Genomic DNA, 22,295 nt, shown 5'->3' with positions numbered 1-22,295 from the left:
GGCATTACAGTACTTTTGTTCCGCTGATTTACTTTAGAGATGCTTGAACTTTTATATATATATGAAAAATATGCATCTCAAGGTACATCTATTTGGGAAGGGGGGGGGAGGGTTATTCCATCAATATGAGCACTGGGTTTTATCAGGCTTCTTTTATTATTCATTTTTTCTTGACAATATTACTAGCTTATAATACCTGATAGTAGTCTGTGCCATAAAATAACTAGAAGGTAAGCAATTTACACGGGAGGTAGTATAAAAGAATTAAAGATGATAAATAAATAAGCATTAATTCATCATGGAGTATTCTGGAACTGTCCTTTTGTTTTAATACTGATATAATTCTTGTTGTTGTTTAAACAGGTAAGTGTGTCTCAGGTCATTCTGTTTATATATGTCTTGGGAGACATTGCATGCATTCTACTCACAGGAACGAACTATTATCTTTCTGACTCTACTCAAACACATGTAGGTGTAGAGACATAGTGACCCAATTCTAAATAATATTCTTTTGACAACTAGTCCAAAAAGAAAAGGTGGTAACTTAAAACAAATATGAATGAACGTACCTTTCTTTTTAGGTGTTATGTATTTAAAAATGTTGTCAGAGTATCCGCATACTTTGAGATGAATCCTTTCATAAACCAGGCTTTATACAACTATGTACAATTTGACAGTAGCGATTATAAGACTTACCGAAAGCGTAAAAACCTATTTTTTTTTATGTGAAGCGTGAATACAGCATATAGCATCATTGAATAAAAAGAAACTGTTTAATGGTGGGTATAGCAAGACCTTCTATTGTTCAAAAAAAGAAGTAAAGATGATCTGGTGCGTGACATCATGGAGGGGGGCGCTTTGTGTCCAAAAAAGGAACATTTTTGTCTGCCTGAACGACATTTTTTTTTCTCTCTCTCTCTCTCTCTCTCTATTTATTTTTTTATATATAAAGATGGGAGTCTCATTGTTAGCTTATGTAGTTACGTTTTTTATTTTTTGCATCAATTATGTATTTACCTTGTGTGCAGTTATTTTTCCTAAATGGTTTGTGTTAAAAAAAGAAAAAAAGAAGAAGAGATGCTAACATGGTGAGTTAGGCTGACTTTTGTTACACCCGTTCCGTTTTATATGGAGACCAACTATGGCCTGTTTAAATTATGCCGAAGGTAAACTCTCACAATATATATCAAAAAAATATAGAAAGTCGTTGTTAAAAACAGAGAAAAAAAAAGTATGACAAGAGAGTGTAGACCGTTTCCTTCTTCAGAACATGGGGATTGCCAAGAAGGTAAAGATAGAGTCAAGTGATATATAAAAGGGGCTGGATGAGACAACTGACCCCGTTTCGTTGTTTATTTATAGATGGATTCTGTGAGCTCTGGTAAAATAAATAGATTGTATAAGTGAATGGATGTATTAAACAAGTGGGGTTCGATAGGCGAGCAGCAGCAGCGGGTATGGTTATTGCCACGATTCTTGGTGGATTGACCTTGTTTGGTATTTTGGCTACAATGTGCAGTGAGCGACGTAAGCGATCTCAAGCCTGGGCACCTTTATCCTTGTAAGCTTCTTTCTTTTTTTTTTTTAAAAAAAACAAACTATTGACGTTAACTCTCTTTTTTGTTTGTTTGTGAGATAGCATGTTTTTGATCTATGGTAATGTATTTGTATAGAGAGACGATACAAAAAAGAGACTAACAAAGGAGAGAATGACAGCCATCCCACAAGCATTCTCAATGGGTATTATTGCGTATTTATTCAACACGAGTGCGACATTTTACATGGGAACAAGGTACAATTTTTCATTTGTGTTGAGTATCATAAGTTGGTGTCTGGCTGTGATTTTGGCGGTAATTTTATCTTTGGTGGGTATCATGAGTCCACCGGATTATTCGTACCAACGCATTTGATTTTGATTTCGGTGTAAGCGGATAACGTCCGAAAAGTTTTTTTTTTTACACGTTTTCAGTGTAGTACAAGAGCGAAGAATAAATAAAATTTTAACCACGTAAAACCTTTTTTTTATGGCTGCGGCTATAATTTTGACATTGACTCTTCAAACTAAATATCTTGTGGGTGTTTAATATAAAATGACTCAATTTATCCTGTACTAAATTTTTTTCGGCTTGCTCGATTTTTTTTCCTGCGAATTAATCAAAAATGACTCCCAGAGTCTTCCTTGTTTTTTTTCACGAGAAATGGCTACTTGGTAAAGACGTGTTAAACCCACTGGACACTGGGAAACAGTTTTAATGAGCAGACCGTCAGATAATATAAAGCTAAAAAAGAATAAGAGTTACTATAAGACTGATTTATTGGGTAAAGGCTTAACAGAACGCATGTAAACGTATCTTACCTGTACCAATTCAAGACAGATTGTTTGTAACAGAAGCCCAGTGCTAGACTGGCTTCTTACTTGAATTGATAAATGATGTATGTATATCAACCCCGACCAGTACGATCAGCTCAATATCCCGATTGTAAGTTTAAATGGTTCTTTTCTCTTCATTTTTTTTTTTTTTTATTTATTTATTTAAATATATATATATATTTGTAGAATTTTGAAGACTACATGACGAACAGTTTCCAAGAATTTCATGCTTTGCGACAATCTTTGTATCATATTTCTGAACTTGATAATGTACAAGTGGCCTCGTCAGAAACGTACAGATCAACTGTTGTACAAAGTAAATCACATTAGTCTTATAATACATATGGTATTGGTTATTCACTTTTACTTACCCATCTATTTGCTTGTTCTTGTGGTGTAGACGTGAGGATACATTTATTAACCGCCATGCTTTGGATTATTCGCATATTAAGAGGGTTTTCAAAGCTACCCCCGTTTGCAAGCACGGGTGATAGCAATAGGTAATCTCAACATAAAATTAAATCATCTCTCATTTAAGATTTTGTAACAAAAAAAAAAAAATATAGCTACTCAGGCTGCTGTAATTTACGCACAGCTCTTTTCAGCAAGCCAACTCGATTTGCATTTCTCGATTGCAACGGATAGTCATAGGGTGTCCTTGCTTTCTGAGGCCATTTAGACATCAGAAAGTTAAAGGCTATATGTTCTCTAACCGTAAGAAAGCTGTTAAACACGCTGAAAACTTGGTTTTGGGGATTAAAATTACCAATGAGTATTATAAACTTTCCGTGGACTCAGATGGTCGCTCGAGAAAAAGAAAAAGAAGAAGTTATCGAGATGAAAATCAACAGACTCTTCAAAGTCAACAAGACATACATCGGACAAGAGTCGCATACGGGGATGCATCACTCAGCAGTACATTTAAGGGTCATACACCCATCCCCATCAAGGTAGGTTGTTATGGCCAAAAAAGATGTATTTGGAGGGATTAGGTCCCCTACGTTGCTGAGTCAGGTTTTCGTCCTGTTGGGAGATGGATCTGCTTCTTTAGTGAACGAAAAAGAAGGCAAACTTTTTTTTGACAAGCGTGGTGATTATTCTAGTGAAACCTTTTTTTTTTTATAGAACGTACATATTTTCTTGTATAATAAAAGTGCTTTTTACCACGATAAGTATCTAGAGGTTTTTTTTTATAGGCTGTATGATAATTCTGACATTGATAGAATATATGCTGAGCCATGCTTCGAGGTGTAGATTATTTATCTACCATCAGTGTATTTGGTAAGGATCTAATTTTTGTGAGCTTATCGGCTGGTCTTTAAAGTGTATTCGGATGTTGGCATGCTTATGGTTGCTACTCTGTTCAAGATGGAAAAAAAAAAGAGTCTGTCATGTTTGTGCATTTCCCGGGTTGTGCTGCTCATCAGCTCGTATTTTTATGCCGTGTTAAGGATGCCACTATTGGTCAATGAGATGGCTTCATCATTTTTTTTTGTGTGTCTGCCATGCTTGGACAGATGAGAAAAACTTTTTAGTTTTAGCATTATAAAAAGTTGGTATGGGTGTATTAAAAAAAAAAAATAAAAAAAAAATTAATAATAATAATTGGTGGTGTGGTAAATAAGGGTAAAACAGTAAATATTAAATAAAAAAAAAGGGAAATTATGTGGTATTCTTTTTGAATCCTCCTCTCTTTTCGGCTTCCTTGATACTCATTTCTGTGCCTAGTAATTTATCCCAAATAGTGAAAAATGGTTGACTGAAATTCCTCTTGACGCCGTACGATTGATGATGAATGTCATGACTACGGGGGGGGGGAAAGAGAAGGCAAGGGTTAGCTACTATGTGGATATATTTGTGTGTTGCTATGCTTACTATTGGACATTGTTTCCGAAAAGGAATTGTAGTGGGTCCCATGGAAGTGCATAGCCACAATGATCATCGACTACAGATAAAAAAGATGAATAAGATGTACGTGTGTGTGGGATATGCGGAATGTGTGGTACCTGTTTTAATAGTGGAAAAGGTAAAGAAGAGCATACTCATGTGAGGTGTCATTCTTGTCACTTCGATGGCAATAGCAGCTCCAAGTGAATCCATAAAGAATCCCTCTATGGGATGATTATAGAGTGCTCCAAAGGCATAGGGCACATAGAGACGGTGGTGATGAGAATGTACATGTTTATACAGGAATTTGTTCATATGGAACAGACGGTGAAAGAAGTACTGATGAGCATCCATGATAAACCTACCCGAATAAAAAGTTAGTAAATTAAAAAGGAAGGAAGAATGGGAGGAACTTTACATGGCGGATAGGAACTGCAGACATGGTAAAAGGACGAAATAAATATATTTGGCGAGAATATGAGCGAAATGTATGGAATGGTAGTGATTGAAAAAGAAGGCAGTGATAGAGTTGATAGTGTTTTCTTCCCTGATAGCGTAAGAGACTGGGTCTAGAGGGTGTAGTACCAATATGCCAAGCACGACTTGAATGAGTTGTTGTAAGGCCACCATACTGAGTACTCGAGCCATACTTACTTTATTTCTCTTTTGCATATCTCCTATCGAGTGAATTCGGTATTGTTCAAAGTAAGGTATGTTGGCTTTAGTGAGCAAATGAAAGAAGGTAGAAAATAGCCAATATGAAGCCACTGGCACCCATAACGCAAGAATCTCATCAGAGAAAGGATCCTTCTTCTTTAATGAGTCAAAGCTATTATTCATAAACTGCAGTGTAGCATTCATCGTCTATTTATCTTTTTTTTTTTTTTCTAATTTTGATTTTTCTTCTCTATGTCGACAATAACCCCACAACCCGCGTTAATTTTTTTTTTTTTTTTTTTATATATATATTTTAGGTATATAACAAAAGGGGAAGAAAGGGGGAGTTTCTGGGGGACCTTTTTTTTTTCCCCCTTCCCTTTATTTTATCGGAGTTCTTGTACCACTTTACTTTTTTCTAAAAAGGCCCCGAGGCATGTTTCAAGCGCTACCCACTTACTCCTGCTGGGCCCAGAAATTTAAAATAGCCTACAAAAAAAAAAAAAAAAAAAAATGTCCGCTTTAAGAACCCTTCTTTCTTCTCTCTTATACACTTCATTGAAATGGACGACGACACCATTGAGTACTTTTTCGATTCGATTGATAGCTTTTATGCTGGTACATTACAACAGAGCAATTCCTTTTTTTTTTATAGTTGTACTGACTCTCTCTCTCTCTCTCTCTCTCTCTCTTTTTCTTTTGCAGAGTTAGATGAAGTCCTCCATCGATCCTATTCAAGTGAAGAGGATGTAAAGCGAATCACAACACAGTATGTTCGCTTTCTCACACGATATCAACGTAAGTTATATATCATTCTCCTTGTCCTTGAACTAAACGAAAAAAGAACAGAGGAATTCTTAAAGAGTGCAGTAGAGTTTGCACAGGTTGCTTACAAGTTGATTGACTCTAAGCTATGTCTTGATTACAGCACAGTCGTATTAGGTCACTTATTAAATGGACATGCCCTTGTCTCTCAAGACATGAGTGAACTCCTTGTTGCCTATTCCTTGTTGCTGTATGCAGGTAAAGATGAACCCCGATGGATGAATTATATTTTATTGGAAGCCATTCAAAAGCGAAAGAATCGATTATTCTGCAAAATCATGACCGAGATTCGATTGGGCTTTTACACCAGTTATAAAATGTTGAGTGTGTCCTTTGCACTGTGTTATGAAATGTGTAAATTAGCCAAAGTAGAAGAAACTGATCTAGGTAGGTACATGTCTCATGCATAGCCCCCTTTTCATCCTTATACATACTTTTTATTAGAGGTGCTGGATACAGATATGATAAACCACTTTTTAAACTTGGTGGAGGAAACACGTGGGGATTCAGACGAGTCGTTTAATTATGATGTCATTCGTCTGATCATGGTTCTGAACGAGCAATACATGATGTCTGGTTTGGGCTTGAATTTGGTGCTAGATGTACTTTCGAAAAGAATGGGTATCTCGGATACATTTAGTGCAAATTTAATCTTTATGCTTAACCGCTCTAGTAAGATACAAGTCTATATATTTTACATCCTATATTTAAATCTTTTTTTTTTTCTTGTGTAGACGACACGTGTGTGCAAATGTTAATATTAAAGCTTCTCTACGGGATATTTACAACACCTACATTATACGAATACTTTTATACCAACGACTTGTATGTGTTAGTGGACATCACTCTACGAGAATTATGTGATCTGGGAGACACAAAGGAAGCACAGACAGTGAGTACACATGTTACAATCTATATTTTTTTGATTTTCTCATCACCACAAATCAGTTAAGGGATGCCTATCTGAGAGTGCTGGAACCACTCTTGGAGAACACACAACTTCGATTGAGACCGTATAAAAAGGAAGAGACACACAAGACCCTTTTGTCTTTACTAAACCCGGGGATGCAGCGTAAAGTGAACTCAACCACGAAACGCATTGTCAAGCGAATCATTGAGAATTGGTGGGAAAAGTTATGTGGATTCCAAAAGAGTGTGTATTACAATGATAATGTGAATTCACCCAATTTATCTCATGATTCTCGATTGTCTTCCTGTACTTCTTCTGTGGGGCCTAGTACACCAGATGCCGTTGATGAACTTTCGGCTGTTGTGGCTCGTAAAGATATCCCCTCAAATAATAATAACAGCATAAAAATACAGATTTAAAACTCCTAAGAAATTAAAACCTCTCTTTTTTTTTCTCTCTTTTTTCTTCTTTCTTCTATTATTATTATTAACGCAACGAAGGGGGGGAAAAGATGGCCAAGATTACAGAGATTAAAAAGGAGAATGTAACACCTGGCAAGAGTAAAGTGAAAAAGACTTCCTTGTTGAGTCAAGGTCTAATAGGTTTAAGTTGGACTATCTTGTTCTTCTTTTTGGGTTCGTACTTGATTACCGAGTCGTGGACGTGGGGTTATCGTGGCAAGTGGACAAATGTGAACACGTATATTCCAGTAAGTTTTTTTATACATATAAACAGACAAAAAAAATATTTAATTTAACCTATTTCCACCCTCAACTAAACTAGCGCAAACAAAGGGTCTTTACAGAGACCGAGTTGTTACAGTATGATGGCACCGATGCCAACAAACCCATCTATTTGGCCATTGAGTAAAGGAAGAAAAAAAAAAACGAACAAAGACAGTAAAGAGAAAACTAACCACACACTTTTTATTCTATTAAACTGTAGCGGTGATGTGTATGACGTGTCGCAGGGAAGGGGATGGTATGGTCAGGGAGGCAGTTATCACCACTTTGCAGGCAAGGATGCAGCAAGAGCTTATGTAACGGGATGTTTTGAGGACCATTTGACACACGACATTCGCGGGTTGACTTCCGATCAATTAAAAGGTATTGATCACTGGAAGAAGTTTTATGACAAGAGTCACAAGTATCATAAGATTGGTCGTGTCCTGCATGATCCTATTCCTGATGATACTCCCATACCTAAACCATGTAAAACTGCCGTAGATCAAAAGCCATAAACACACAACAAACACTGTAGGAATGGCTCCGGCAACTGCTGCTGCTGCTGCTGCTGCTGCTGCTGCTGCTGCTGTTGGACAACAAAATGTGTTACACGCACACACAAAAATCAGGGGAAAATTCTTTTTTTTTTTTACCCCCCATATTATTATAAAAATAAAAATCTTTTTTTTTCTCTCTCTTTCTTCTTCTTTCTCTCTCTCTCTTTCTCACATACACATATACATACACACACACACACACACACACACACACACACACACACACACACACACATAATGACATCACAGTTTGACACAAAGAACAACTTTTACTTGAGCGACAAGGATATCCAACAGCTACTGTCGAAACTAGACGAGGTAAATACACATATTTAAAAATAATAATAATGAAAAGACGCGGCGCGCGACAACTGTAAACTGACACGTCATCGAAAACGAAATAAAGGGAACAGAAACAGCCATCAACTTGCGTAGCTTGCTCTGTTATAAAACAGCTCAACTCAACGAACTGGTGTCGCAATTGCAACTCATTGACCAAGTCTTGTTTAATGTTGAACATGGAACAGAGCAAATTGAACTGGTGTTGAAGGACGTGATAAGTGCAGGACAAGAAAAGCTGTTACATGCACAAGCTACGTTAGATTCTGCAATTAAATCTGCTGGCACGCTCTACTCGGTACAGCTCTCTCTCTCTCTCTCTCTTTTATTCTAAAAAAACTTACCTTATATATATTCTCTCTCTCTTTTAGAAGAAACCCGCAGCGGTGGCGAGCAAGGGCCAGAAGAGGGCCATGGTGAACAAGGTGAATAGTTTGTTGACTCAACTGGGCATCCACTCGCACTACAAAATAGGTATATTTAAGAATTACGCATGAAAAAAAAAAATGAAAAAACCCCCTGACACATACATATTACACAGATGATGACTTGGTGGTGCTACAAAAGGCGTTTCTAGATCTCGATTTAGCAAAAAATATTGCCACGACGATCAAAAGTGACTTGAAACACAGAAGCACTTTAATCAAGAGTAAAAATGCGCCCCTTCATCAAATCCAGCAGGTTTGTAAAATAGAGTTAATAAATAGAGTAGTTGACTAACCATTTTAATGTAGATGGGTGTGGGTATAAGGAAGCAGGTCTCTCTTTATCGATCCTACACACAAAATGCACCACTGTTGGTGAATAATCAAGACGCCATTGCTATATTAGACCGCGAGGATCAATGGGTATCCAAGGTAAACACATATACACTGATGAATCATGTGATTTTGACTAATAAAAAAATCAACATTCTCTCCTCTCTAGATTGGATCGAGGCAAACATCCAGCGCACTTTTATTAATATCACGACATACGACATCATCCAAGGCTAAATCCAAAGAACCACAAGGTCCTGGTTCCACATTAAGATTGCGTAATATGCTGGCTAAAAGAAAACCAGCTTCCATCGTATGTTAAATAACCCAAAAAAAAAAAAGTCCCCCTTCTCTCTCTCTCTTTCTCTTTCTCCCCTTCCTTTCTCCTTTTGTGTATATAATATCCCCTTTTTTTTTTTTTTTTTTTTTTTTGCCTATACATGTAATTTTTTTTTTTGTTTTTTCCTTTTTTTTTTTTTTTTTTCTTTTTCGTTTTTTTTCTATTTTTTTTTTTTTTACAAATACATAAAAAATCCAATTTAATAACTAACACCCAACACAAAAAAAAAAAAAATTATACTAATAATGCCAACCACCACCAAAAGTAACATTACAGCCAAATCCTGTTCAGAAATGACCATGAAGAGTCAAGCGAATACAAAGCGACGTTCTTTAGGTTCGAATTCAATCAAATCACATCCAGCCATGGTAAGAATTAAATAAATAAAATCATGCAATTATGATAAAAAGTGTGTGACTCCAACCAAAAATAGAAAACTCCTCTTATTTGGAGATCGCCTGGTCATTGTGAAATTCCAAATATTTTAGGTAATGCCTATTTAGAACCCTCCATAACCATTCAAACAAATCATCATAAAGAATCTGGACCAAAAAGAGTACAGTATCCACTGGGGGTAAAACGATATATAGAAAAAGGGGGAGAAAAAATACATATGCTTCTACAAGAGAGAAAAGAAGACTCATATTCCATTTATTTACACTCTTATAGCCTCCTTGGGTTCCTGCTGGTTCCAACTGGACTCCGTCTCCATTACCACCCGTCGTCAGAACCGATGAATGTGCATTCGAAAAGAGGCTGAAAAGAACCTTACCAAAGATTAATCTTGTCTCTATGCCCAAATCTCGCTATCTGGGCTTCAAGGAGATTGGCACAGGGTAAAACTTTATTTTGAATTTTCATGTTCTACAAAACATCACTCACTCTCTCTCTCTCTCTCTTGCATTTGCAGCGTGAATGGCGCTGTCGTACAGGTACAAGTCAAAAGCTCCAAACATACAAAATTGGCTTTGAAACGATGCAAATTAGAATCCGACCGAGAATATCGTACAGCCATCGTGCGCGAGTTACGTATCATGTCCACAGGTCATTTCAATCTAATTAAGCTAAGAGAGACCTCCGTATTTAGAAACGAGGTCTGGATTGCCATGGATTTGATGCGTTGTAGTGTCTTTGCTGTCCTCTGTGCTAGAGGTTTGCCCGAAGATTGCGCCATCTACATTGCTCGTCAGGTAAGCACATAACATCATTGGCTATCTATATATACATACATAAAAACTCATACACCTCCACCCCCCCCCCTTATCAGACCTTGAATGGATTGGTCTTTTTGCACTCCAAGGGATTCATTCATCGTGATATCAAGTGCGAGAATTTGTTAATTGGACATCATGGAGAAATTAAATTAGGTTAGATACATAGAAAAAAGAATGTTGTATAATATTCCAATTTGAACTAAAAAAAATGGAGAGAGCAGCCGATTTTGGATTAGCCACAAGCACACGGCATGTAAATCGTGAGAGATTAGGCACGGGCAAGGTAAAGTATATAAACGAATTTTTTTTATAGCTTCGTTTTTATTGACAAAAAACCTTATCTAGTGGATGGCTCCCGAAGTGATCAGGGAGGCATGCTATGATGAAAAGGTGGATTTATGGTCTTTGGGTATTACTTTAATTGAAATGATGGATCGTGTACCCCCTCATTATAATATCAAAAGCGAGGAAAAGGTGTTTGAGAAGATCTTGCAGGATCCTAGTCCTACTTTTACCTTTTCCTATCCAACCATTTATTGCACTGGTCTGGTTGCTTGGTTACTGGAAGATGATCCTTCCAATCGTCCCACGGCCAAAGATGTTGTAACCGTAAGTTTCCCTTTTTCTTAGTGATATTAAACAAAATCCCAACCCACCCACAATTTTTATATAAAATAGGAACTGGATTTGCATTTGGAGCAAGGTTTATTAAAAACCACAACAGCTCAAGACTTGACTAATTTTATATCCAAAACTTTAAACCCCAATACCTCCAACTAATAACTTTTTTTTTCAAAATTTGCTCCTTTCAAATTTATATATATATAAATAATAAAAACCTAAAGTCTCCTTAATGCCTTCTTCTTCTTGACAGTGACTACGGGTTTTGTTGTTGTGGTACTTGAACTCTCCTCGTCTTCTCGCTTGCGTTTAGAAATAAACGGTGTATTGTTCTCTTTGGATCCCAATTGTAAATATTCTGATTTACCTCCTTGTGCTTGAATCCCCGTGTATAAACGTGCTCGTTTTGCATAATCGTCGTAGTCGTCAAGTAATAATTTACCAGCGTCTTCATTTAAAGCTGATTCTGCGTTAGGTGCAATAAGTAAGCATTTAATTGTCTGAAACATGAGCCATTAGTCTTTTTTTGCCTCTATCACTTTCCAGCTCCTTTTTTTTTTTTTTTATAAGTTGTGTCATTTTACCAGCAAAATGTCCTTAATGCCAAGTTCGGGTTTCCAGTCCTTTTTCAATGTATTCACACAAATTTCTCCAGAGCTGGAAACGTTGGGGTGAAAGATCTTTGTTTTAAAAAAACCCTTGGGTGGTGTAGTAGGGTAATCGGTACCAAGTTCCAATGTCACTTTAAAGTAACCTCCTTCATAAGGTGTTCCGTCTAAGGAGGGTAAGGGGGGGGGGTTAATTGACAGGCAAAAAAAAAAAATGCAGTTTTATAGTTATATATATATAAAAATATATATATCTGGTTTTACCTTACCTGGTCCACGTATCCAAGCACTAATCATAGCCAAGTTAGCTTCAGCGGGAATCACTTGAATATCTTCGGGTGGTGTTTGAGTTAACTCATTAAGTTCTTTGGCAATAGCCTTTAAGGTTTTTCCTGGAAATATCGACATGGTGTTTTTTTAAGAAAGATTAAAAAAAAAAAAATATTATACCGACACCCGTCCAATATATATTTTTTTTTTATAGAGAACCATTTAACCAATCATACCTCGTCACTTTTTTTTTAGATAAATTGACCAAGCCGTTTTATACCTGTCAGCGATGTGATTTGTCTTACAAAAATCAACGGTGGTTTCAAGTTGTATATTACAGGGTGTACTTGGGGAGGGGGGGTTAAATACATAAGTTTATGATAAATTACACAAAACTTCTGCTAAATGTAAGTCAAGGCATCATCGCCTGGTAAAAAAGAGAAGGGTTTATTATAAAGTATTCATTTGTTTATAAAACATTACAAAGATAGGCAAAAAGGTTAAGTTCTATCTAAAAAGATAATAGCAAGTAGCTTACTGGAAAAAAAAATACAGAAATACTGTGTATTCAAGTAATGTTGGGCAGAAAAAAAGTCATTTATAAAAAACTGGTTTTTAATGCAGATAAATAATACAACACATACGGCATGTTAAGTTTCAATTTAAAATTTATTATCAATGAAATTCATATAGATTCTTGACAACACAGACATTCATTCTTACTGGTCGTATCTATTAAAAGATAATACAGTACAAAGCCAAGAAACCAGTTACAGGGAGCTGGTCTTTGACAATCTTTACAAAGATACGTATCAAGCTCGACAGACTAAGCGCATAAATAATGAAAAGAACTCAAGCAGCCGCCAGTTGTCAAGAATAAGAATGGAGTTTACAGAAGTAGATAACATAATGGTGTCAGGATTGAATACATCGATTGGATCTTATATTGGTTCGTTAGCACGTAGATCCTTGACTCATGACAGGCAGTCATATTACTTTAAAGCATGTGGTATGAACGGAATACTTGATATGTCTGACAAATCCGCAGGATCTCAAATTCACGGCATACAAGACCATGTCCAAGAAATTCGCCAAGCCTTGCATACGTATGATATAAAACTTAGTGAATATCCGGAGCTTACCAAGTACGACGAAATTACAAAGGCACAAACAATCCGTAAGCAAATCAAGTACTTTAAAAAGTGTCTAAGTAAAACCCAAAATTTGAAGGCTAAGGACAAACTAATGATCATCAAGGACTCATATGAACATGTTTTGAAGGTTCACCTTTTTCATTCGTACCTGTTTAATACACAAAAAGCAAATACCATTTCGGAGCAAGATTACGTGATTAAAATTTGGTCGCCATTAATCGAAATCATGTTCCGTTCCTTGAACGAATTTCCCCCGATCATCTGCCATTGGGGAGACACAAGCTCTGAGGTCGTGAAGGAAGATGGCAAAATTATACGTATGGATCTAAGACTGATTGCTTCTGAAACTGATGAAAAAACGGACGCTGCAGTGGTGAAATTTGTCCCAATAGTCTTCACATCATAGTAGTATAAGAATGCCAGTACTACGTCTACGCAGATCCTTTTTGCTTTTGTTTTATTCGTTCACCTGCTCCTCTTGTTCTAGACCGTCTTGAATTTTATGATCTTCAAACATAAGTTCTTCAATAGTTTGAGACCATTTACTAGATATGTCAATCCATCGTCTTTGATTTCCTGCGCCAAGCATGGGAACGTCATGCTGTAAGCTACGTCAACAATATATAGCCCACTTGCCACCAGTATGATGGTGTAAATGTCACAAACTAAGCCCACAATAAGCATGAAGGGAATTGCAATGATTTTAGCCTTGTCTTCATCCAAACCCGCGTAATTTTTAAGCAATTCATTTAACTGGACTTTGCTTGCTAGAACGGTCCTGAGCTTATCCTTGTAATGTTTTGACTTATAAACCATGGGAGCAAATTCAACTACTGCGGCATCCGTTTCTTCATCAGCTTCACAAGCAATCAGCCTTAGATCCATATGTATAATTTTGCCATCTTCCTTCACGACCTCAGAGCTTGTGTCTCCCCAATGGCAGATGATCGGGGGAAATTCGTTCAAGGAACGGAACATGATTTCGATTAATGGCGACCAAATTTTAATCACGTAATCTTGCTCCGAAATGGTATTTGCTTTTTGTGTATTAAACAGGTACGAATGAAAAAGGTGAACCTTCAAAACATGTTCATATGAGTCCTCAATAATTATGGGTTTGTCCTTGGTCTTCAAGTTTTGGATTTTACTTAGGCACTTTTTGAAGTACTTGACTTGCTTACGGATTGTTTGTGCCTTTGTAATTTCGTCGTACTTGGTAAGCTCCGGATATTCACTAAGTTTTATATCATACGTATGCAAGGCTTGGCGAATTTCTTGGACATGGTCTTGTATGCCGTGAATTTGAGATCCTGCGGATTTGTCAGACATATCAAGTATTCCGCTCATACCACATGCTTTAAAGTAATATGACTGCCTGTCATGAGTCAAGGATCTACGTGCTAACGAACCAATATAAGATCCAATCGATGTATTCAATCCTGACACCATTATGTTATCTACTTCTGTAAACTCCATTCTTATTCTTGACAACTGGCGGCTGCTTGAGTTCTTTTCATTATTTATGCGCTTAGTCTGTCGAGCTTGATACGTATCTTTGTAAAGATTGTCAAAGACCAGCTCCCTGTAACTGGTTTCTTGGCTTTGTACTGTATTATCTTTTAATAGATACGACCAGTAAGAATGAATGTCTGTCTTGTATAAAATCTATTTTAATTGTATTGAGAATTAGTTTTACTGAAGGTCGTTATACTTTTCAGGTTGTATTACTTACGGTAAAGCCAGATTTTAAAAAAATCTCCTTGGCTTATATGGAGGATCCTACGTTGTTGAAATTTGCAGCACGTATAACTGCATTCTTGTAGAAAACGGCGAGGGATACCGTTTTCCTGCAGGTGAGCTATTGGTCAACCAGCCATCAGAACACCAGGGTAGACAGGATTGCCAAAGGGAGTTCAAAAGCGTCTGTAATCGAATATAAAAAGTATTTACAGGCGACGATTTTTTGAAAAAGGGGGGAAAGATATCTTGCACTTTTCAACTACTGTCATTTTTTAGTTGAAAATCGAGCAATGAGAGCTCGAGAAGATACGCTTCTATAGGTCTTTGTTAGGATTAAGCATTGACTTGGGAGAAAAGGAAGCTCTTTTTTTTACTAACCTTTTTATAAAATTGGGCGTTTTTTTTTGTGATAAACCGGATTTGTTTCAGGATGACATAATATAAATGTGATCCCGCTGACTTGTCCGACATAACAAGTACGCCATTTGTCCCACAGCATTGGAAATAGTATGGCTGTATATCTTCGATAATTGTTTGCTTTGTCAGCGAAGCAATATTAGAGCCAATTGATTTATTTAGTCCTGAAATCATTACACCATCAGCCTCTGTGATCTTCAGTTTTGTCCTTGGTATATGTTGCCTGCTGAGGATACCTTTACTTGGAGTACGCTTACTGTCTTGGTACGTATATTTGTACAAGTTTTGGAAAAACAAGATATCTGTAATTTTCTTGTTGAGAATGTAAATTACTATCTGTCAAGAGGCACGACTAGTAATCTTGGATGTCTTTCTTATTAAGAATCTATTTCATTTAGATATATTGAAAATTAATTTTACTGAAAGCTGATATATTTTTTAAGATGTATTACATACCCTAAAGCCAGCTTTCAAATTTTTCTTTCGCCGACGTAGGATCTTCTAATACACACATATATGTAGCACGTGTCGCAGCATCCTTTAAGAAAACGGTGAGGTATACCGTTTTCATGCTGGTGTCTTATTGGTTAACCAGTCATCAGACCATCCGAGACACATAATTGTCAAAGGGAGTTCAGAAGCGTTTGTAAAAGATGCATTTGAGTGTAAAAAGGATTTACAAATGACAACATTTTAAGAGGGAGAAATTTATCTTGTATTTTTCAACTGCTGCCATTGTTTAGTTAAAAAAAAAATGAGCAGTGAGAACTTGAGAACATGTGTTTCTAGAGGTCTTTTTTCAGTTTAAGCATTGACTTGGGAGAAGAGGAAGTTCTGTTTTACTAACCTTTTTATAAACTGGGCGTTTTTGTTTGTGATAAACTGAAAGAAACATGAAAAAAAAGAGAGGGAAAGAGTTTTAATTCTGATGTACAAAAACTGATTTGTTTCAGGATGATATAATTGATCATTTGACCATTTTAATCGTCCAATTGGAATGTAGAATACCATGTGCTCTACTTATAACAAAACAAGATGAAAACAGGTTTTTTATACTGCACACTGAATATACTTTGGTGGCCAACATATCTTTTATTTATGTATACCGTATTTTATCAATGCCTAAACTTCGTCTCACCTGCATGATTGCTACCAACTCTTTAATGGTTTCTTCCAAAATAACCACATTATTCAACAACATGCTTAACGAGATTTCTGTGGTTTTATCCATCTTTTTACGCTGTGAGGGATTACAATTGGGTCGAGGCGTAAACATATCTTCATCTTCCTGATCCAAGTTTAATATAGGTTCATCACGCTCGATTTCAAAATTTGAAGGGAAAAGTGGTTGAATTCGTACAAGTCGTGTCTTTTTGGCATGTATCGCTAATGGCGAAAGTGGATTTATTCCTGCTGGTGTGGAAGTTGTGCTACTTGTACTACTTGTTACGGGTGTACTTGTGTTACTTGAGGTAGATGCTGTCATGGCCCCTCCTCCACCTCCATTCACCGCCATTGCTGCAGCAGTAGTGGAAGATGAGAGTGATTTGGATGGATTGGGTGCTGCCATATTGATAGTAGAAGCGGAAGCCGAGGCTTTTAAAACAGAATTACGTCGTTGTGTTGTGTACAACTTGGGCGAATTCTCTAAACCTGAAGGGTCTCCACGTTTTGTTGAACTAGACAAGGATGGTGTCCCTAAAGGAGGTAAATTGCCCTCTCCAAATAATAATCCGTTCCAACGTTCATCTAATAAGCGATCAAACCCATCAACTTCCGACCGATAATAATCGATTTGTTGCGTCAAAGTTCGAAACAAGGTATAGAAGGGAGGAAATGATTTAAACTGGGTAGGTCGAGTCATACGCACAGAATTACGCTCCGCACCAAAATCCACCGATTGATCATCGTCATCGCAGTTTTCTTGTTGTTCTTCGATGGCATTCAGTGCATAAATCTCGTCACTTCGAATACCGTCAATGACGACGGGTGGAGGTGTATCTGTTAAATGCAAAACATCATCGGCATGCGTACGATCCGTCTCACAAAATGAAATCCATCCTTCCAAACTACGATAGGGACACATGGCTAATGCAGAAATCACACCGGTCAAGGCTAAATTTAATTCGGACGACTGGGCAAAAAAATGACTAAGTAGGCCCAACAAAATTTGAATTAAAGTATCGGTAGGTCGAATTCGATGTCTTTGCATCGGTCTCTTTGTATGTGCGTGCTTGTTTTGTTCCTTTTCATTAAAATCAAGTCGTTGTCCGTACTTGAAGCTGCGTCTTTTTTCACTCCTCTTTGTTGATGTGGTGGTGGTGGTGGTTGCTTGTTGGAAACATGCATCGTGGGCCATCATGGCTTCGATATCTTTGAGATAGTCTTCATAGCCCAGTGTCAAGATATCATCCACATGCACTCGATCAATAGCTGACACGAGGGCAAAATAAAGTTCGATCTCACGAATATGGTGAGAGATAACTCTTGATTCTTGTTGTGTATCTGGTGTTGTGGATAATAGACGATTTGCAAAGCGACAATGTTTGACGATTAAAGTCTTTAAGAGCTTTAATGTTGCAATGACGGTTGGTTGAGAACTCGATTTAAGTCTACTAAAAATGAGATCCTTGAGTGTGAAACGTTCAGCGGTAAAATAAGGCGAGCTTTTGAAGCGATCGAATTCGACGCCGGCAAAGATATTGGTGGTGGCGGAAGAAGGTGAAACGGGTTTCGTGTCTTGATCTTCGTCATCCATTAAAAAACCTACCATGACATCGGCTAAATCTTGTTGATGCACGGTCTGCAGGATTAAATCAATGTAACTTAATACGGCCACGGAAGAGCCATCCATATCGGAACACTCGAGAATGGAAGGATAGAGTATATTTTCTAAAAAGATCATGCGTACACATTGTAATAAGCGGTCTGAGATGGCATCATTGGGACATCGCGTCAGAATATCCTGGCAGAATTCCAATAGTTTCAGGAACGAATCTAATTGATACTTGAATTGATCCGAGTTAGATTGCTCTATTCCTACTTCCTCGGTAGGAAACGCACGTGGGTCCAAGTCCTGTCCAAGCAAAAACGAAGCTGGGCTACTATGAATCTCTGCTGTGTCCTTAATAATGAGTTTACGTGGCAGTTGTGAATACAAAGCACCTAAACCTGCAGCCATAATAGTGGCAAAATCAGACTCGAGAATAAAGTCACCTAATTGATGGGTGGCCATTTCCATCAAAAACAATAAGCCCGTTCTAGCAAAATCACCTGATCGACCTTCTCTATGCACAAAACGCAACAAGTATGTAAATAATAGAAACTCATATTCAGGTGGTGGAGTTTGAGCTGCTGCTGCTGCTGATGCTGATGATGAGGTTGGTAGTGGTGTTGTTGGCGGTGCATCTGATGAGGACTGTGTTGTTGCTCCTGTTGCTGCAGTTACAGTCGCTTGTAATGTTCTTTGGGGTGTAGTTAACCACTGCTTATCGTGAAAAAAAATATTTAATAGGGCTGGAAATCCATGGATCTTGGAACAAATGATATACATGAGATCTACCAAATCCTCATGATCCAATTCGCTTTGTCGTTCATCTAACACACAAAATCTCAGGAGTTTAATGGTTGGTTTATGAACCGCATTATGAACCAAGAAGCGATCATCCAACAAATCAACCATGGAGGCAATGGTTCGAATCCCTTCACCTCGTATACCTTCAGGATAATCCATCTTTTCAGATACGTTGACCAAATACTGAAGTATGCCATTTTTGAGGAAATATTCCATACATACGCCTGTGGTGTTATCTTCTTGTCGCGCTTCTTCGTCTACCAGCATATCGACCATCTGCCGTAATCGTTCGGGTATTTCAGTTTGCTTGACGTGTAAATTACTTTTTCGATCCTCCGCTATAAAGATATTCTATATGATCGTTACAATTGGAGGGCTACGTGATTTTATAATAGATATTTTTTTTTTATATATATATAAACGTTACGTGCACATAGTCCCAACATTTATGGAACCTTGCTAATTGCATAGCGGTCGTCAGTTGCACTTTGGGTGGGATGATACGTTTTCTGAATTTCGAGAAATAATCCATGTTGGGGGGAAAAGAGAAGAAAAAGAAGAAAAATTAGGGAGTGAAAGAGTTGATAGGGTCTTTTTCACAGCAATAACAACAACAACAACCTCCTTGATTTCAGTCTACAATACAAACAAAAGTGTGTGTGCGTGTGTGTGTGTGTGACTCTATTGACATTTGTGTTGCTGCGCGACAGGCACATGATGAGAGAGGGGAAGTATTTATGGTAAATTAATAATCCAAAAAGGGGGGAGTGTAACAATTGGCAAGGATCAATGACTAATTATTTTAACGTTCGATCTAAAACCTGGATTGCATTTTAAAGATTTGTTTACAGATGATAGGGCTCAATGCGGCCCTGTAAAAAAAAAAAAAAAAAAAAAAAAAGTCGGCGCCCCCCCCCCCTCACCTTCACCCTCATCCCAAACTCGTTCTCTCGGCGCTTAGGCCCGTTGGGGTTTCTTATGACTCAAAAGGGATAACAATAAAAAACAAAACATTAGTGTCAAAAGATAGACAAAAAATTTACATGAAATTTTCTAAAAGAGGCTTTTGCAACAGGTTTCATTTGGGATGGATGGGGGGAGGGGACTGGTAAAGCTTACAAATGCTTGTTCTTATTTATAATACATTGTGTTACACGGACAAATTGTAATGAAATAAAAAGGAGGATCATACAAATGGAGCTTTAAAATAGAAAAAAAAATCATGATAATATAAACACAGGGCAATCTTGCAAAGGGTATATGATCTCGAACTATTTCCTATTGTTCAGATCTACTGAAATGTTAATTACTTTGTAGTTTAAAAGCAGCACTGTTAGCGTGCTTATTGATCTAAAATGGCAATATTATTGCGTATGCCATCGTCCGCATGGCCGCACCGCCTATCATCCCGGTAATTTGACTCAAAAAAAAAGAGGCTGGATTTTAAAAAAAAATTTCTATAAATTCACTGAGATCCAAGAAAAATTAAAAAATATCCCTTCTATTCGTAAAAAATAAAAAAATAAAAAAATGACCACCTTTTTTGACAATGCCCATTATTACTCAAATGGACCAAAGGTTGAAGATAACCCTTATCAATTGGATAAAACGGATTTCAATGACTTTTTTATCGACAATCATGCATCGGGACCAGTGTCTTCCTTCTGCAGAGACAATGGTACTTGGGAGTACATCACATCACAATTGCGTGAACAAATCTTCAACTCAACAAGCATAGCATACTCTCCCCCTGAGACATATCTGGCCAAAAAAGCTAAAAGAGATCATCCCAGCTCACATGTCACTGCCATGTTGTCCATGATTAGTAAAAACACCACATCAAATCCTTTTACTGCGGATCCGCTGGAATTTAGAAGATATCGATCTGAAAACTTACTTGTACGCATGATTCATTGTAAAAGCATAGGTCTGGATATGAGCCAAATATCTCTCATGAGATTATCAAAAGGAGTCTTTGTACATCAAATATGGCAATCTTGCTCTCCACAGTCTTCTCCTACCATGTCTGCCATTGAAGATTCCTTGTCAAATAGATTTATTGACGCTTCAGGTAAATAATAATATTAAAATCGAAAAGTGATGTGGATAACATACTGATCTTTGTTTGTATCAGCTGAAGCACCGATCGATACGTTTCGATTTGACAACGTATTTAATATGGTCAACCATTTAACGACATCCTCCTACGATATGTTTATCCCATACAGCTACACATTTGGCGCGAGATTTACCAACCCTTATGGCCACGCACATGATTTAGTCATTCGTGGTAAAATACCCTTATGGTGTCAAACACTCTTCTTATCCGTCTGTATGAAACAATCTGCGCCAATACAACCCAACGTACCAACACTCGGTCTATTCCCATTTGCTCCGCAAATCCCCGTCACTTTCAAACCCTTTATTGAAACATACGGTATCTCCCCTGATTTGACCGTTCTCTATGAAAGATGTACGATGGAACACGCTGACCCATTCACCATGTCTGATACAGAGGCTGAATGGCCTGAAAAGAGACAAGAAATTTTGCAAGACATTCTTGTATGTGATCTCGAAGACGGCTTAGCAAAAATTCTTAGTGACATGGCTGTCGTTTGGGCTACCAGTCAAGGCCTTATGATTTAATTTTTTTCTTTTTCTTTCTTTCTCCACTTAGTATATAATCACCCCCTACTCCCCCAACCAACCACATCTATGCATTTTCTATATTTCATCTTTTTCACCCATACGCGCATCTCTGTACTTGAATTAAACCACACCTAAGCATTTTTTCTATTTTTGTAAATCTTTTTATAAATATAATATATGGCACATGCATCACGTTATAGACACGAACCCTGTTCACGTATCACAAAACATGACACGTAGTACCTGCAAACGAATCATTTATTCTGCAAAAACCTTCTTTTTGCCAAGTCCATTGTAAGCCAATCAGAAAACTCACCTAATGTTATTGAGCTACATTTGTCATATAAACAAACACTATCTGATTGGCTGGTTTAACTCTTCTCCCACAACGCGGTAACTCACTTTATAGTTTTCACATTGTAATTATCTGGAAAATGTTTAAACGCGACTTTTATTTTAAAGAACAGCCCTCTTCTCATGCGCCACATATTGGTAATGCTTGCATAATCCCAATCAAAAAAACTTTTTAAAAAAAAACACACAAGATTTGCTTAGTAAAAATGAAAACGTGGGGCTTGGCCAGATGACGTTATCTTTCAAATGATATTCATTATCTCGTGTAACTCGTGTTGTTTGCAAGAACTCTATCTTGCCATAATTGCATGAAAAATAAAGTGTA

At 37.3% G+C, this 22,295-nt stretch overlaps 11 protein-coding genes across 11 annotated transcripts; 7 read left to right on the top strand and 4 right to left on the bottom strand.

The window, feature by feature from the left end:
* The first annotated feature begins 908 nt into the window (after positions 1–908).
* On the top strand, positions 909–2,040 carry EV154DRAFT_599857 (uncharacterized protein). The gene is made up of 7 exons (XM_051607138.1): positions 909–1,044; positions 1,098–1,166; positions 1,233–1,288; positions 1,363–1,381; positions 1,439–1,561; positions 1,640–1,656; positions 1,717–2,040. Exons 1-7 carry the CDS (start codon positions 953–955, stop codon positions 1,908–1,910), a joined length of 570 nt encoding a protein of 189 aa, XP_051460923.1. The 5' UTR covers positions 909–952; the 3' UTR covers positions 1,911–2,040.
* Positions 2,041–3,899: 1,859 nt separating this feature from the next.
* On the bottom strand, positions 3,900–5,257 carry EV154DRAFT_498028 (fatty acid hydroxylase superfamily-domain-containing protein). Its single transcript, XM_051600309.1, has 4 exons — positions 4,677–5,257; positions 4,378–4,619; positions 4,247–4,316; positions 3,900–4,175 (listed from the first exon to the last, which is right to left on the bottom strand). Exons 1-4 carry the CDS (start codon positions 5,117–5,119, stop codon positions 4,034–4,036), a joined length of 897 nt encoding a protein of 298 aa, XP_051460922.1. The 5' UTR covers positions 5,120–5,257; the 3' UTR covers positions 3,900–4,033.
* Positions 5,258–5,365: 108 nt separating this feature from the next.
* EV154DRAFT_498022 (uncharacterized protein) lies at positions 5,366–7,170 on the top strand. The gene is made up of 6 exons (XM_051600308.1): positions 5,366–5,533; positions 5,621–5,713; positions 5,765–6,127; positions 6,185–6,412; positions 6,475–6,632; positions 6,689–7,170. The coding sequence occupies exons 1-6, from the start codon at positions 5,479–5,481 to the stop codon at positions 7,067–7,069; spliced, it is 1,278 nt and encodes a 425-aa protein (XP_051460921.1). The 5' UTR covers positions 5,366–5,478; the 3' UTR covers positions 7,070–7,170.
* EV154DRAFT_498018 (cytochrome b5-like heme/steroid binding domain-containing protein) lies at positions 7,018–8,071 on the top strand. The gene is made up of 3 exons (XM_051600307.1): positions 7,018–7,359; positions 7,434–7,516; positions 7,596–8,071. Exons 1-3 carry the CDS (start codon positions 7,162–7,164, stop codon positions 7,888–7,890), a joined length of 576 nt encoding a protein of 191 aa, XP_051460920.1. The 5' UTR covers positions 7,018–7,161; the 3' UTR covers positions 7,891–8,071.
* Positions 8,072–8,118: 47 nt separating this feature from the next.
* EV154DRAFT_498017 (uncharacterized protein) lies at positions 8,119–9,437 on the top strand. Its single transcript, XM_051600306.1, has 6 exons — positions 8,119–8,250; positions 8,339–8,569; positions 8,643–8,745; positions 8,813–8,952; positions 9,006–9,128; positions 9,199–9,437. Exons 1-6 carry the CDS (start codon positions 8,170–8,172, stop codon positions 9,349–9,351), a joined length of 831 nt encoding a protein of 276 aa, XP_051460919.1. The 5' UTR covers positions 8,119–8,169; the 3' UTR covers positions 9,352–9,437.
* Positions 9,438–9,464: 27 nt separating this feature from the next.
* On the top strand, positions 9,465–11,438 carry EV154DRAFT_498011 (kinase-like domain-containing protein). Its single transcript, XM_051600305.1, has 8 exons — positions 9,465–9,737; positions 9,803–9,925; positions 10,039–10,205; positions 10,280–10,559; positions 10,637–10,736; positions 10,805–10,866; positions 10,929–11,192; positions 11,262–11,438. The coding sequence occupies exons 1-8, from the start codon at positions 9,615–9,617 to the stop codon at positions 11,361–11,363; spliced, it is 1,221 nt and encodes a 406-aa protein (XP_051460918.1). The 5' UTR covers positions 9,465–9,614; the 3' UTR covers positions 11,364–11,438.
* On the bottom strand, positions 11,423–12,229 carry EV154DRAFT_599850 (ubiquitin-conjugating enzyme E2 S-B; the record flags this gene model as incomplete). The annotated part of the gene is made up of 3 exons (XM_051607137.1): positions 12,082–12,229; positions 11,789–11,979; positions 11,423–11,704 (listed from the first exon to the last, which is right to left on the bottom strand). The coding sequence occupies exons 1-3, from the start codon at positions 12,218–12,220 to the stop codon at positions 11,423–11,425; spliced, it is 612 nt and encodes a 203-aa protein (XP_051460917.1). The 5' UTR covers positions 12,221–12,229.
* Positions 12,230–12,732: 503 nt separating this feature from the next.
* EV154DRAFT_498006 (uncharacterized protein) lies at positions 12,733–13,851 on the top strand. The gene has a single exon (XM_051600304.1). It carries the CDS (start codon positions 12,965–12,967, stop codon positions 13,640–13,642), a length of 678 nt encoding a protein of 225 aa, XP_051460916.1. The 5' UTR covers positions 12,733–12,964; the 3' UTR covers positions 13,643–13,851.
* EV154DRAFT_78923 (uncharacterized protein) lies at positions 13,556–15,013 on the bottom strand. Its single transcript, XM_051607780.1, has 2 exons — positions 14,969–15,013; positions 13,556–14,901 (listed from the first exon to the last, which is right to left on the bottom strand). Exon 2 carries the CDS (start codon positions 14,710–14,712, stop codon positions 13,720–13,722), a length of 993 nt encoding a protein of 330 aa, XP_051460915.1. The 5' UTR covers positions 14,713–14,901; positions 14,969–15,013; the 3' UTR covers positions 13,556–13,719.
* Positions 15,014–16,439: 1,426 nt separating this feature from the next.
* EV154DRAFT_497999 (Retinoic acid induced 16-like protein-domain-containing protein) lies at positions 16,440–19,606 on the bottom strand. Its single transcript, XM_051600303.1, has 2 exons — positions 19,395–19,606; positions 16,440–19,318 (listed from the first exon to the last, which is right to left on the bottom strand). The coding sequence occupies exons 1-2, from the start codon at positions 19,497–19,499 to the stop codon at positions 16,490–16,492; spliced, it is 2,934 nt and encodes a 977-aa protein (XP_051460914.1). The 5' UTR covers positions 19,500–19,606; the 3' UTR covers positions 16,440–16,489.
* An 891-nt stretch (positions 19,607–20,497) lies between these two features.
* Positions 20,498–21,613, top strand: EV154DRAFT_560146 (uncharacterized protein; the record flags this gene model as incomplete). Its single annotated transcript, XM_051605593.1, has 2 exons — positions 20,498–21,038; positions 21,102–21,613. 2 exons carry the CDS (start codon positions 20,498–20,500, stop codon positions 21,611–21,613), a joined length of 1,053 nt encoding a protein of 350 aa, XP_051460913.1.
* Between the last annotated feature and the right edge of the window lie 682 nt (positions 21,614–22,295).

The sequence above is a fragment of the Mucor mucedo genome (assembly GCF_025094135.1).
Source record: "Mucor mucedo strain NRRL 3635 chromosome Unknown EV154scaffold_16, whole genome shotgun sequence".
NCBI lineage: Eukaryota > Fungi > Mucoromycota > Mucoromycetes > Mucorales > Mucoraceae > Mucor > Mucor mucedo.
The sequence above is the reverse complement of the archived record's forward strand: the minus strand, read 5'-3'. Positions and strand labels throughout refer to the sequence as shown.